General features: G+C 34.3%; 1 protein-coding gene across 7 annotated transcripts in view; it reads left to right on the plus strand.

The window, feature by feature from the left end:
* LRBA (LPS responsive beige-like anchor protein) overlaps window positions 1-14,987 on the plus strand; it is a 785,650-nt gene that overhangs the window by 612,531 nt on the left and 158,132 nt on the right. For all 7 annotated transcript variants that reach the window (XM_045465918.1, XM_045465937.1, XM_045465946.1 and 4 more), the window contains exons 45-46: window positions 5,344-5,484; window positions 6,517-6,636. In XM_045465918.1, coding sequence (XP_045321874.1) covers window positions 5,344-5,484; window positions 6,517-6,636 — 261 coding nt within the window. The remainder of the gene's footprint in view (window positions 1-5,343; window positions 5,485-6,516; window positions 6,637-14,987) is intronic.

Raw genomic sequence — 14,987 nt, forward strand, 5'->3', positions numbered from 1 at the left:
CCCACATAGTATCTAATGATTTTCCAAAGAAGGCCTTCACAGAAAGATGTAAAAAACTCTTTGAGACTTGGATTTTAAAAGGGAAATTTGTTAACTCAAGCAAATTTCTGCTTTGTTGAATTTGTGAAATTCCTTGCCAATTCCCTTTAACTTTCTTAGTAACTGTAATCATGGTCCAAGAGTTTGGAACTTCACTTCTGAAAGGTTGATATAAATTAGAACAGTTAACATATAAATCTCAAAAGGAAGAAGGATTTATGTCAGTCATGGTGGTAATAACAGTTACAACAACATTCATAGCAGCTGTGCTTGTCAAGTACTTTCTTTGTGCCAGGATCTCTGCTAAGCACTTTACATAAATTATTAGCCTTTGTGTCAACTTGTTAAGTAAGTATCATATTTGAAAAATGGAAATGTAAGAAATTGGGAAATTTTTGAAATTAGGAAAAGCAATTTTTAATTAATACAACAGTTTTTAGATGGATAAAATGATCCAAAACTGGATTTTTGAGCACTGAATTTGTGTCTCCTAGATTTATGTTGGTTTTGAATTAGGTTACTCAAGATACTTCTTCATTTTTAAAACAGGGATATCTAGGTGCACTTGGGTGGCTCAGTTGGGTAAGTGTCAGACTTTGGCTCAGGTCATGATCTCACTGTTCATGGGTTTGAGTCCCCCATCAGGCTCTGTGCTGACAGCTCAGAGCCTGGAGCCTGCTTTGGATTCTGTCTCCTTTTCTCTCCCTCCCTCCCTCCCTTCCTCCCTCTTTCTCTCTCTCTCTCTCTCTCTCTCTCTCTCTCTCTCTCTTCCCCCCCCACTTGTTCTCTCTCTGTCTCTTTCTGTCTCTCTCTCTCTCTAAAAAATAAACAAACATTAACAAAAATTTTAAACAAGGGTATCTAGGGACATCTTGGTGGCTCAGTCAGTTGAGCATCGAGCTTTTGATTTCAGCTCAGGTCATGATCCCAGGGGTGTGGGATCAGGCCTAACTTCGGTGTGGAGCCTGCCTATGATTCTCTCTCTCTCTCTCTCTCTCTCTCTCTCTCTCTCTCTCTCTCTCTCTCTCTCTCCCCCCCCCCCCTTTTTCTCTTTCTCTCCCTTTCTAGGCACATGCTCTCTCTCAAATAAAAACAAACAAAAAACAGGGATATCTAGCTCACATATGTATTGTAAGAATGTGTAATAATATCTCATAAACTGCAAAGTGTTAGCTAGAGGTATTAATAACCTCAGGTAACATTTCCTAAAATTTTTAAAAAGAAAAAAAACTTAGAATGTATCAACTCTAAAAAAGCCTTTTCTTTTTACAGTTAACTTTTACTAGTAATTAGATGAAAGTCTGTTATATGCCTTTGAAGGGGTCTATGAAACCAAAGCAGTTTGTTTTTAATTGATGTAGTAGAAGATGATTGTAATTTGCTTGACATTTCATATGCTTTTCATAGTAACATTTGGATGCCCTTTGGACTTCTGAAGAGTAGTTTTGCTTTTAGTTATTTTCTTGAGGTGGGATAATGTAGTTTATTGGGACTACTGTGTACTATTGGGCTTCTGACAGATAATGCACAGTACCATATGTACCATTAGAAGATTATGATGTTTAATTACCTTTTTCCTAACAGACTCTGCTAATTTCATCAGGCTTGTTTAGTAGCTTTTTTTCTTTAATATTATTCATCAAATAAGCTTCAAAATAGTAATAATTATTATAATGAATAACTTACTGTATGCCAGGCACTGAGCTGGGCATTTTACATGCAGTATTTTTATTTCTCTACTAATTAGCAAAATTACTTCTCAAGAAAGGTAATAAAAAGATTTTTTTTAATTGTAATACTCTTAGGACACTTGATTTAGAAAGTTTTCTTTTGCATATCTTGTTCTGGAAGGGTTATTATTATTTCTCAAACAGAATACTTACACTTCGGCACCTGGGTAGCTCAGTCAGTTAGGTATCTGGCTCTTAATTTCGGGTCAGGTTATGATCCCAGGATGGTTGGATCGAGTCCTGCACCAGGCTCCATGCTGGGTATGGAGCCTGCTTGGGATTCTGTCTCCCTTTGCCCCTCTCCCCTGCTTGCACTCTCTTTCTCTAAAATTAAAAAAAAAGAGTTGTTAAAAAAATTACTTATCACTCTACCACAGTTGTCAATTTTGCTATTAGTGAGATTAGAATATCCTAAGAATAGTGATTTTTTTTCTATTTATACATTTTCAAGGCTTTTGGTGGGTTTTTTCTTTAATTTTTTCTTTTCCTATTTTAATCCAGATTCTTCTATTTTTTCCAAATGTAATGCTTCTGTTGGTAGTCCTCACAGTGTAATTTTTAAATTATTCTGTTTTATTTGAACCACTTTTTTATCTTGTTTTGGTGGAAGTGCTTTTTATTCTGTAGATTTAAAAATCTTATATAATTTTATTAGCTTTTTATAATTTTTAAAATTATTTTTCTATGTCCTAGGGCTATTTATTTTTACTTTGTTATGACCTTGAATTGCACCTCTCTAATCAATACCTATTTTTTATTGATTTTTTTCCAGGAAGTTATGACCATTTTAAATGACCAGTATTTTTGCTCTTCTTCCCTTAATCAATTTGCTGATGTAAAAAAATACTCTGTCAAGCTTTTATAGTTAAACTGTACAAAGAGCTCCCTGTAGGAGATAGTGCTAGGCATCTTCTTGAATTGCCTTCCAATTGTTACTCTTAATATACTGTGTAAGTAAGAGGAGCCATCAGCATTTACTTTTAGTTCTTTTGCAGAGATGAATAAACATCTTGAAATGCTGATTTAGACAATGTTTTAAAAATGCTGCGAAGCACTTTGGTGTATGACTGACTCTTGCTTAGTTAAATGTTTTGCAGCATTATAACGTAGTTGGATCCAGCTCATCTTTTAAAGCAGTTGTCAGAAAAATATGGGCCAGCATGGTAGAATGTATTAGCTCAATACATTGTCTCCATTTTATTATGAAGCTGCTGAGGAAGCTGTGATATACAGCACTGTCATTACAGATCTATTGTTAGGATGGTTCCACAGTCTTCTTTGCACTGCCATTAATTTATAGCAGTAAACAATATGTAGCCTTCCAACTGCAGCAAAGCAGAATCTTTTAATGAGGTGGATGTTATTACCACAATAAATCAGTGCTTTCGCGTAATGTATAATTCAATGTGTGTATTCCCACTGTAACTTCTCTGAGTAAGCTGATAGTGTATCATTGTCATTGCACAGCTCCACTGGTCTTTTTTTTTTTTTAACCTTCTTTTATTTGGGGACTTCTTTTTTATATGCTTACAAATAAATGTGGTATGTCTTGATAGCTGTCCTGTAGCAGGCTTCAGAAACCAACTGTAACAATAACAGCCAGAATCAATACTGTGGGTTCTACCTATATGGATCTCTGCACGATGCCATTTTTTTCTCAGATGCTGGTGAAATCAATCCTAATTGGTTTTAGCATTATATTCAAGAAACGTGATTCTATAACTATTGATTTTGGAGGTATACTCATTTGGAGAGTAATAAAAATAGCAGATAAAGTGAATACTTAATATGCTGCAGAACTATACAAAAAGAGCATTGATTCTATTTTTAATTCACATAATTTGTCTTCCAATGATTTTATTTCTTCTTTCTTTCCTTTTGCATGCCTCAGTCTTTAGGGACAACAACTAAAATACATTTAAAGGCATTCCAAATTGGTTTTGTAACAAAGATTTTTTGGAGTCACTTTCACTCTTAACTGGCATAAATGTAGTAAATCAGATTTAATTCTTCTGTACAGAAACTACTGCTTTAAAAGATGGCATTTTAAATTAGTGTACCATGGTACTGATTTAAAATAGTAATCAATGAAAGATTTTTTGAAGATTTGCTTGTACAGTAAAAAATGACTTACAATATTGATTCAAACCAATCTATAGAAAGAGGACAGTGCTAAAGATAAATAGTTTTAAAAAATAGTTAACAATTAACATAAGATAGCCAAAATGATGAATTTAAAATGTTGCTTTAAATCACATGTTAACATGAAAAGCAATTTAAAAACAAATTCAACTTTGCTTCATTTTTAACAGAATATTTCTGAATATGTCTGTTTTTAAACCCACATTTTTTATTTATTTCAGTTTAACACATATCCCCCATAAATAATAAGATAAATTTAAGTATTTTCTTCCTCTTATTAGTGAAGAGTGACTAACTCCTAAGTTTTCATTAAGTAACCTTATATATAGCTTTTTTTCAGTGAAATGGTAATTATATTTTAAATAAAGAATAGACATTTTCTAGAGATCAGAATGTTTTATGAAAATGAGTTATTACTTAAAGCAGTTGATTTTAACATTCTTTGAGCCGTCAGACCCCTCTGAGAATCTTAATACTCTGTATGCCTTCCTTAAGAAAATGTACATGTGCATAATCACACAAAATTTTGCATACTTTTTAATGGAGTTCGTGTATTCCCTAAGTAACAACAGCTACAGCAACAATACTGATACCAGCTAACATTTATCAAGCTACTATCTTATGCCAAGCGATGTTCCAGGGGTTTTACAGGCTATTATTTCAATCAAACTTTACCCCAATTCTGGAAGATAATCTTAAAAGAAATAGTTAGCAATCATTGAATGTTGTCAGGCATGGTTTGTAGGACTTTACATGTAATTATTCATTTTCAAAACAACCTTCTGACTGGGTGCTATTACTATCTCAGTGAGGCCACGTTCTTCAACTATGTTTGTATATATAATATATATACATATACATATATATATTTTATATTTTAGGCATAGATTTTTTATATTCTAAATTCTACTTTTATGTATACTAGTAGAAATTTCTAGATTTACATTAATCCCTTTTCACTCAGTCTCTTCCTTACACTCCTTGTTCCCTTCCAGTTTTGTTTCATCTTCTTAGAAGCTATTGTAAATTAATCCTCTAACATCAAGATTGTGTTTCTGGTTGTTGCTTCTAATTAACTAAATAGGATTTTATAGGTGCTTTCCAAAGTATTATATAGCTAATACTCATTTTATGTAATTGTCTTTATGAAAATGCTTGTTATGGGCTGATTAAAAACCTATATTCAACAGAAATTGGACTCATTGAGAAATGACCGGTTTCTTCTTTCACTTTTTTGTGTATGTTTAACCTGCATTGGAAAAAAAAATTCTATCCACTCTCTGTATATAACACAATGTTTTAGCTCCAATAGTGTATATATGTCTTTTAAAATTCACTTTCACACTGGCTAATAGGACAACACTGGAAGAAAGAAATAAAAGATGATTACATTTATGCATTCTTATTTTGTTTTTTCCTTCTCTATTGGCAGCCAGTAGGAGCTTTGAATCCAAAAAGAGCAGCATTCTTTGCAGAACGTTATGAATCGTGGGAAGATGATCAGGTTCCCAGGTTCCACTATGGTACTCATTACTCAACTGCAAGTTTCGTTCTTGCATGGCTGCTAAGAATAGTAAGTTCAGTTTGAGTAATAAACCATGAATACATAAATTCAGTGTTGTGAAGAATATGCAGCAATTAAAAGTCATCAGCATCTTTTTTGAATGCTAATTTTTTTCAGTGATTAGATTTCTAATTATAAATATCTCTTTATCCCATTTGGTATGTATCTGATAACATTTTACAATAGAATAGCCTTGAAAATGTTTCACCTGGAACGATGTGAATTTTTTTTCTTAAATTTGCCTCTTCAAATGGTCGATATCTCCTCAGACTCTAAATTGTAGTATAGGTAATTTGAAATAGAGTCTATTAAAATAAGAGCTAAATAAGATTTTGTTAAGATAGACATACATTCATATGTTTCAGAAACTTCAGTTGCCCCAAATGGAATAAGGTATGTTTATAGATTATACCAAGGCTGCTGTGTATTGATAATATATTGGTTAAACAAGAAATGTTTCTGTAAAATTGAAAGGTGATTCATCTACTAGAAAGTAATTTCTTTGGGAAAGCATTAGCAGCACATCATTAATTAAAGCTTGTTAGAAGGGTAAGGCAGACATAAATCCTAGAAGTAATTTATAGTGCTTAGCTAATTTCCAGCAATTATCCACTAATATGTGTTTAAGTGTTCTTTAACTAAGAGGAGGCTTTTAAATCTTCTAAACATTTTTCTTTTCTTAATCATAAATTAAATATTGAGCCATAACAATCAGAAAATTACATATTAAGCTATTCCCCTATATTATGAAGAAAATGCAATCTAATATATGTCTGAATTTTATTAATAAATTGTTCTTGGAAAAGAAGAGAATCTGAAAAATGTTGAAAATGCCAAATTTTGGAAATATTTCTTTTGTTCTGAAACAAAAATAATTTAAGTACATTAATGTAGTAATTTAGATATAATTCCCATTCTATATCTAGTTTGTATATATCTGGTTAATGTCTGTCATTACAGTATCTAAATATAATGATTTATAAAAACCATATTTTTATGCATGAGGAAACATACCGATTTTTTTAATTGCTTATTTTTTAGGAACCTTTCACAACTTATTTCCTAAATTTGCAAGGAGGGAAATTTGATCATGCAGATCGAACCTTTTCATCAGTTTCCAGAGCCTGGCGAAACTGTCAGCGTGATACATCTGATATTAAGGTACAGAAATGTTTCTTTTTTTTCACCCAGAAATGTTTGATTTTACAGTTATTATTGTCAGTATGTTCCTTGTTGAATGAATGTTGACAATTTCTCTCCTAGCAGTGTAGCACTGTTTACTGAAGAGAAGCCTCAAAGCCTGAAGCTTTAATTAAATGACCAAGAACCACTGTATAGAATTTCTCTCTGCCTATCTCTCTCTTTTCTTTGTCTGTCAGTACCTGCTGTATGTCTCCCTGTCTCTTTCTCTTTAGTTGTAGAATGGTTGTTTTTCTGCTTCCTTTAAGTATTTTTTTAAAGGAAAAATATAGTAATATGAATGTAAGATAGCATGCTTAATGGCATTCCAGACTCAGTGAATAAAATTAATACAGTCGGTAAAATACTGTGAGAAGAATCTCAGCATTTTAATTTCATGTATTTTATTTCATTTCATTTCATTTTATTTTAGAGATCCCATGTGTCTTTTCTTAAGGTAATCCTCTTTTACCTGCTACCACTTCTAAATTCATACCTGCTTCTCTTTGGTATAAAACTGCACTATTAGTGAGGGGAAAGAAGAGTTCTGCTCCTAATATGTTCACTACTGTAAAAAATCAAAAACTTTGCACAGTAGCTAACATAATTCATACTAGATCTTTGTTTCTACCCTCAGAAATTACAGTATTTTACTTTCAAACATAATGTCTCTATCTGCTGGGTCAGATGCTGTTGAATATACTGAGATATGCCTATGGATGTAAACTCCTTATGGTCTCATAAAGAAATATGATTTATGTGTAACTATTTATACTATATGGAAGAAAATGATAGGCACCATATAAGAAATATTGGGGTTTAGAAGAGGAAAAGCTACATTACTAATGTTTAAACATGTTACTATAGAGTACTTTAAAAAATTAATATGATAATTATATATTTTAATATGATACTTTATAAAATGTATTCACACACTTTATAGTAGAGTATAACATTGCCTCTATCAAAGCTATTTTATTGAAGATTACATTATATGAAGGAATCTTTTATTTGGGGAAATCGATAGGATTTTTTGATATTGCAAATAATGTACTCTGAAATTCTCTTGAAGTTATATATCATATTCTTTAAGAGTTATCAGTAGAGGAGCTCCTGGCTGGCTCATTTGGTAGAGCAAGTGACTCTTGATCTGAGGCTTGTGAGTTTAAGCCCCTCATTGGGCCTAGAGCTTACTTTAAAAAAAAAAGAATCATCAGTAGATAATTTTGAAATGAGTAATTAGATAACAGTAAATGAGAATAGCTAATAGATTTAATAATTATTGTTGAGTTCTACTTCTGATTCCAAAGCTATTGAATTACTCATTTACCTCTTTTGAGAAGTGAGGGATATGGACACGTGAAAATAGTGTTAAGCCTAACTTTTTTGTCAAATTGAAGACATGATTTTAAAAAAATTTGTTAGTTCCTTCATTTGTTAAGCATCTCATGACCAAGTTATAACCTCGTACTTGAATTTGGTACTTGAAATTTAAAAATAAAAGCATGAATTTGATTTTTTTTTCTGCTCCATAATAAACAGACAGTGTGTATATCTTTAGCTTTCTACCCCTAAGTACTAGACATTCCTGCTTAATGCTTTGTTGGACAGCAGGTACATCTGATAGATCCTTGTAGTTTTGACATCTCTTTTTCCCAAATCTCAGCCTTTTTCTGTCAAGATTCCTCGGTGAGCACAAGCCTAGTTCCATTTACCCAAACACTTGCCTTAAAATACCCTACCTGTAAAAAAATTTAAAACCCACACAAAATAGCTGCAACTTTAAAACCAACAAAGAATAAAACCCACATGAACTTCTTTACCTTTCTCTTTCCCAATTTTTCTTATTCCTTCACAAGTAATTAAAAATCAAATTCATCTCACTTTCTTTTGAATGCCTCAGCAGACTTTAATAAAACAGCTCTAACTACTAGACAAATACTAGGATTTCAGTTCTTGCTATTGTATTAATTTCTGGCTTTCTAGCAGTGTTATATAGAGCATCTGTATGAAGAAGTAGAGCACAAAGTGAAGGGAAAAGTTAATTATTTTTTTTTTAATTCCAAGTGTCAAGTTGATTTGGCTTGGTTAAAAGTAATAGTTTTATTCATAAATACTATTTCATTATGATCAGAGGCACAGAAATTTTCTTCAGGACTGTTTGCTAAAATGTACTTGTTCTTCTAACTAATATGCGTATTCTCTTTTTTTTTTTTTAAACCACAAAATATCTGTAGGGTAGATAGGATGTCCTATCTACCCCATTTTCTCTATTGATAATGAACTAATTTGGTCCCTACAACTTTTCAAATATTTTGAAGAGTATGTAATACATACACCATTGGAATGTGGAATATGGAATCATATTAATTATAGTCTGATCTTTATTTGTATTGTTGTGTTGAATTTCTGAAAATACCAAGGAAGATGTTAAACAGTACAGAGAGAGGGGCGCCTGGATGGCGCAGTCGGTTAAGCAAGCGTCCGACTTCAGCCAGGTCACGATCTCATGGTCCGTGAGTTCGAGCCCCGCGTCAGGCTCTGGGCTGATGGCTCAGAGCCTGGAGCCTGTTTCCGATTCTGTGTCTCCCTCTCTCTCTCTCTGCCCCTCCCCCGTTCATGCTCTGTCTCTCTCTGTCCCAAAAATAAATAAACGTTGAAAAAAAAAAAAAAACAGTACAGAGAGAATAGTGAAACATGAGGCTGGGTAGTAAGAATCACTTTATTGAGTGTATTCTAAAGTATACCTTGCTTGATGAATATGATATCCATTTTCTAAAATGTTTTCATGACGTTTTACAAAAATGAAGTGTTGTGAAGTGCTCGGCTGGCTCAGTCTATAGAGAATGCAACTCTTGATCTCGAGGTTATAAGTTCAAACCCTACATTAGATGTAGAAATTACTTAAAAATAACATCTTCAAACACATATACACAAATGAAGTGTTGTGAGGTAGATAGAAGATGTATTTAATTATTTATTTTTAGGGAAAAATAACAACATGGTAACATTTCTACTACTTAACTCTTTTTGTGCCCTAGGGGAACTGTCACCTTAATATCTTAGAAACCCTATTTCTTGCATTCTGCTAATACTGAGAGAATAACTTACTAAAAAATAAAGGTTATTTCTATGAAATAAAAGTAAAAATATGAATTCTTTTATTTCAGAGAAGAAAAAGACCTTATTAAACTTTACTAAAACAGCCTTTGATTTTTTTAGCATGATTTATCATTTTAAAATTACGGGGATCGGGGCGCCTGGGTGGCTCAGTCGGTTAAGCGGCCGACTTCGGCTCAGGTCACGATCTCTCACTCTGTGAGTTCGAGCCCCGCGTCGGGCTCTGTGCTGACAGCTCAGAGCCTGGAGCCTGTTTCAGATTCTGTGTCTCCCTCTCTCTCTGACCCTCCCCCGTTCATGCTCTGTCTCTCCCTGTCTCAAAAATAAATAAACGTTAAAAAAAAAATTAACAAAAAAATTACGGGGATCATTTGTACTTTTGTGTATCATTGGTGGTTTCATTTCAGGTATGACCCTCAATGATGTTTTTCATTCTTACTGGATAAACTGTTAGATGTGTTGGTCAGTTCTTTAAGTAGGCTTACTACTAGTCAATAGAAACATAATGCAAGCCACAATTGCCAGCCACATGTATAATTTTAAATTTTCTTGTAGTCACATTTTAAAAAGTGAACAGAACCATGTGAATAAATTAATTGTAGTAATATGTTTAACATATATATCCAAAATATTGTTCTTTCAACATGTAATCAATATGAAATTATTAGATTAATGGCTACCATCTCAAGCCATGGATGCTTAGAACAATATTCCTGATGTTGTACTTCATGTAAATATTGATAGGTAGTAGCAATAATAGGAATTCTTGAGGATTGAAATAGGAAGTGTTAAAATTGGGTTGGAGAATCTTCACTGTGATAAATAACATTTTAAAATCCCCAACAGATTCTGTGTTTCAAGTTTTAAAAACTCACTTAAGTTTAGAAACTGAAGTGCAGAATAGATTACTGAATCATTATGGCCAAATTTTGTGAAGCAAATCACAGACTCATAAAGCTTGAATGAATTTCAGTAGGCAATCCACATCTGAATATTACACAGATATCTAAGTTTTTCTATGTAGTTCATGTCACTGATTTTTCCCCTGGCTCTGAGGCTCCATACTTATTTCAGGTACCCTTATTGTCAGTCATTTAATCTAATGGGTAAGTACAATCTGACTTGCTCATCTTAAACTCTTTTCCTTCTCTTCTAAGGAATTATTAATAATTAGGATTGAAGAGTGGAAGAAGTCATAAGTATTACCTAGGTTCATTATTTCAGAATGGAGGGCAGTAGTAGATGGATCTAAAATGAAGATTATTGGAGAACTGTACTTCTCCAGAGGCCTAGAATTTAGGGCAGTAATACAGTACTAAAATAACCTGTGTTAAAATTTTAGAAAAATTGGAGTAAAAGGTTTGATGGAATCCCGAGGTAATATTTAATTTTAAACTTTTTATTTTAATTATATTTACGCTCTGTCAAAGCCCTGGTTGTGATACAGCAACAAGTAAGACACAGCCATTGCCTTCAATGAACTTACTCATTAGAGGAGGTACTGATAGTAAAACAGTCCCTGCAGTTCAGTATAATTGAGGCTATGTGGGCTCATAGCATCTGAAATGAAGAGAAGGGAGAGGAAAGAGGAAATCGAAGACCTACCATGAAAGGCTGCATAAGCTTTGGTGAGGAGGTTGGAATTTATCCTGGGGAAGTAAGGAGACATCGGAAGTATTGAAGCAGAGGCGTGACGCGAGCAGATTTTTGTGGTTTTAAGAGAACACTGTGGTTGGTGTTTGAATATGTATTATGCGATGAGCAAGAATGGAAACAATCAGTAAACTTTTAAAATAGAGAAGAGGCAGTGGAGGCTTGAATAAAGTAGTGGCAATGGTAGTAGAGAAATGTAGATGAATTTCATAATGTACTTAGAAGGTAAAAACTGTTGTGATTTGGTGATTGATTGATCCTGTAGACCAGAGAGAAAGAAATGAAATTTGACTAGGACATGCGTGTAGAGTACACAGAGGAGCAGGTTTAGTTAGGAAATAAGTATCCAGCTCCCTGCCTTCAGGGAAAACCTCCTATGACAGCTGAACTAAAATCCTCAAAAACACACCTAAGTCAGCATTTATTGATTATTTATCACATGCAGTACATACTAGGCAGCACTTGGAGTAAAAGGGTAAGACAATCAGTTCTTTATTTCACATACCTTCGGATGAGAATGACAGATATACATAAAACTATTTTTAAAAAACTTTTAATGTTTATTTATTTTTGAGAAAGAGTGTGAGTGAGGGAGGAGGAGCAGAGAGAGAGGGAGACACAGAATCCGAAGCAGGCTCTAGGGTCTGAGCTGTCAGCACAGAGCCCGATATGGGGCCCGAACCCACAAACCATGAGATCATCTGAGCCGAAGTTGGACGCTTGCTGGACTGAGCCACCCAGGTGCCCCAACATAAAACTATTTTTAATACAAGTCAGACATTCATAAGTGCTGTCATAAGATATATACAAAATGAAATTAATTCTAACTGGGGAGGTGAAGGAGTGACTTCATAGAGCGTCTGGAGTTGTATCTTAAAGGATGCTAGAGAGTCTTAACCCCCCAGATTTATGTCTCTAGCCTGTACGTTTTTCCTGACGTCTAAGTCCCTCGTCAATATCTCCCTTTGAATATATAAAATGTATCTCAAAATTAACATGTTCAAAACCAAATTCCTCATCTTTACTCCTTTAAACCTGCCCTTCCCGCAGTCTTTGCCCTTCAAGTAACTGGTTTTCCAGTTGAGAGGAAAAGCTGAAGTCCTTACTGTGCAAGACTATGCCACCTACCCCTACCTTCCAAAATCCTATTAGTCTTGACCTCTTTTTGTACTGTTGGCTCCCTTGCTCACTCTGTTCTAACTAAGCACGCCCTCCAGGGTATTCTTCAAATATTCCAGTATCTTCCCAACTCATGGCCTTTGTTTTTATTTTTCCTTTTTCCTTAAAAATTCCTTCAGATAGATATCCTTAAGGATTTATTCCTTCACCCTTTTCAAGTCTTTGCTCAAATGTCACCTTTTTAAAAATGTTTATTTATTTTGAGAGAGTGAGCATGTGCGAACAGGGGAGGAGCAAAGAAAGAGGGAGAGAGAGAATCCCAAGCAGGCTTTGTGCCGTCAGTGCAGAGCCTGATGTGGAGCTCGATCCCACAAACTGTGAAATCATGACCTAAGCCAAAATCAAGTAGGACGCTTAACCGACTGAGCCACCCAGGTGCCTCTCCGATGTCACCCTCTTAGTAAGATGTCACCTTCTCTGTCTTCTCCATTTAAAATTACATCCCGGGGCACCCAGGTGGCTCAGTCAGCCACTCACCCAGGTGGCTCACTCAGCTCCGACTTCGTCTCAGGTTATGATCTTGTGGTTAGTGAGTTCAAGCCCGCTTTGGGCTCTGTACTGACAGCTCATAGCCTGGAGCCTGCTTTGGATTCTGTGTCTCCCTTTCTCTCCCCTCCTTCCCAACTCGTGCTCTGTCTCTCTCTGTCTCTCAAAAATAAATAAACAGTAAAAAAAATAAATAAAATAAAATTACATCTCTCACACCAAGCCCTTTTATTCCCAATTTCATTTTTCTTCATATGACTCACCGTCTGACATACATATATCTATTTGTTTATTATGTCTTATTTTGTTGGAACATTAGCTCCATGACAGCATGAATTGAACTGTTTTGCTCACCGGTTTTTTCCCAGAGCTTAAAACAATTAAGTAGTTAAGAGGATGAATTCAAGGGATTGGGTTAAAAGTAATTCTCCAGGACGTGGAATTTGGTTGACTATAAGGATAGAAAGACAAAAACGTGTTTCTTTATTTTGTTTATTTATTCATTTGAAATATAGTTGACATACAATATTATATTAATTTCAGGTGTACAACATAATGCTTCAACATTTGTATAATTACAGAGTGATCACCATGATAAATCAAGCTACCATCTGTCACCATACAAAATTATATTATTAACTATATTCCCCATGCTGTGTAGTACATTTCTGTGACTTATTTATTGTATAACTGGAAGTTTGTTCCTTTTTTTTAAAGATACTGTTTTTAAATAATCTCTACACACATCATTGGGCTTGAACCCACATTCCTGAGATCAAGAGTCTCATGCTCTACTGACTAAGCCAGCCAAGTGCCCTGGAAGTTTGTTCATTTTAATCACTTTTACCTATTTCACCCAACTTCCCACCACTGTCTCCTCTGGCAACCACTAGATTGTCCTCTGTGTCTGTGAGCCTATTTCCGTTTTTTCTGTTTGTTCATTTGTTTGTAGATTTTACATATAAGTGAAATGATACGGTATTTGTCTTTCTCCATCTGACTTATTTCATGTAGCATAATACCATCTAGACCCTTCCATGTTGTAACAAATAGTAAGATTTCATTCTTTTTTTATGGTTGAGTAATATTCTTTCCGTCTACCTATCTATGTACACACACACACACACACACACACACACACACACACACATTTTCTTCATTCATTCATTCATCTATTCTTGGCCCTTTAGGTTGCTTCTGTATCTTGGCTCTTTAGTAAATAATGCTGCAGGAAACATAGGGCTGTATATATCTTTTTGGATTAGTGTTTTTGTTTTGTTTGGATAAATGCCCAGAAGTGGACTTGCTGGATTGTGTTGTTCTATTTTTAATCTTTTGAGGAACCTCCATACTGTTTTTCAAAGTGGCTGTGCCATTTTGCATTTCCGTCAACAGTGCATGGGGGTTCCCTTTTCTCCATATCCTTGCCAACATTTGTTATTTCTTACTTTTTGATTCTACCCATTCCACTGTGTGGTCCACTGTGTGATGTGTGGTCATACCTCATTGTGGAAGAGATTTGTATTTCCCTGATGATAGGTGATGTTCAGCATCTTTTTGTGTGTCTCTTGACCATATGCCTCAAGAGGATTCTTTAGATCAGGTGTCTTCATAAATGATGCTATGAATTACAGTAAAGCAGGCTTATAGAGCAAATGTCTGAATTCAAGTTTTGACATGTTAATATATTTCCACAATAACAAGGATAATATCACCTATTGAAAATCCAAACCTAATTTTCAGAAATGTCTCATAGGCATGTAGGGTAAGAAAGAATAATGGGTGATACTTATCATGAACTCCAAAAGAGTTGTCTATTCCTTTTTGTCCACTTCCTCACAGTTTTCCATTATCTCCTGAGCCTACTCAAAATAAGCTTTCTTCTGCACTACTTT

The sequence above is a fragment of the Leopardus geoffroyi genome, chromosome B1, assembly GCF_018350155.1.
Source record: "Leopardus geoffroyi isolate Oge1 chromosome B1, O.geoffroyi_Oge1_pat1.0, whole genome shotgun sequence".
Taxonomy (NCBI): Eukaryota; Metazoa; Chordata; class Mammalia; order Carnivora; family Felidae; genus Leopardus; species Leopardus geoffroyi.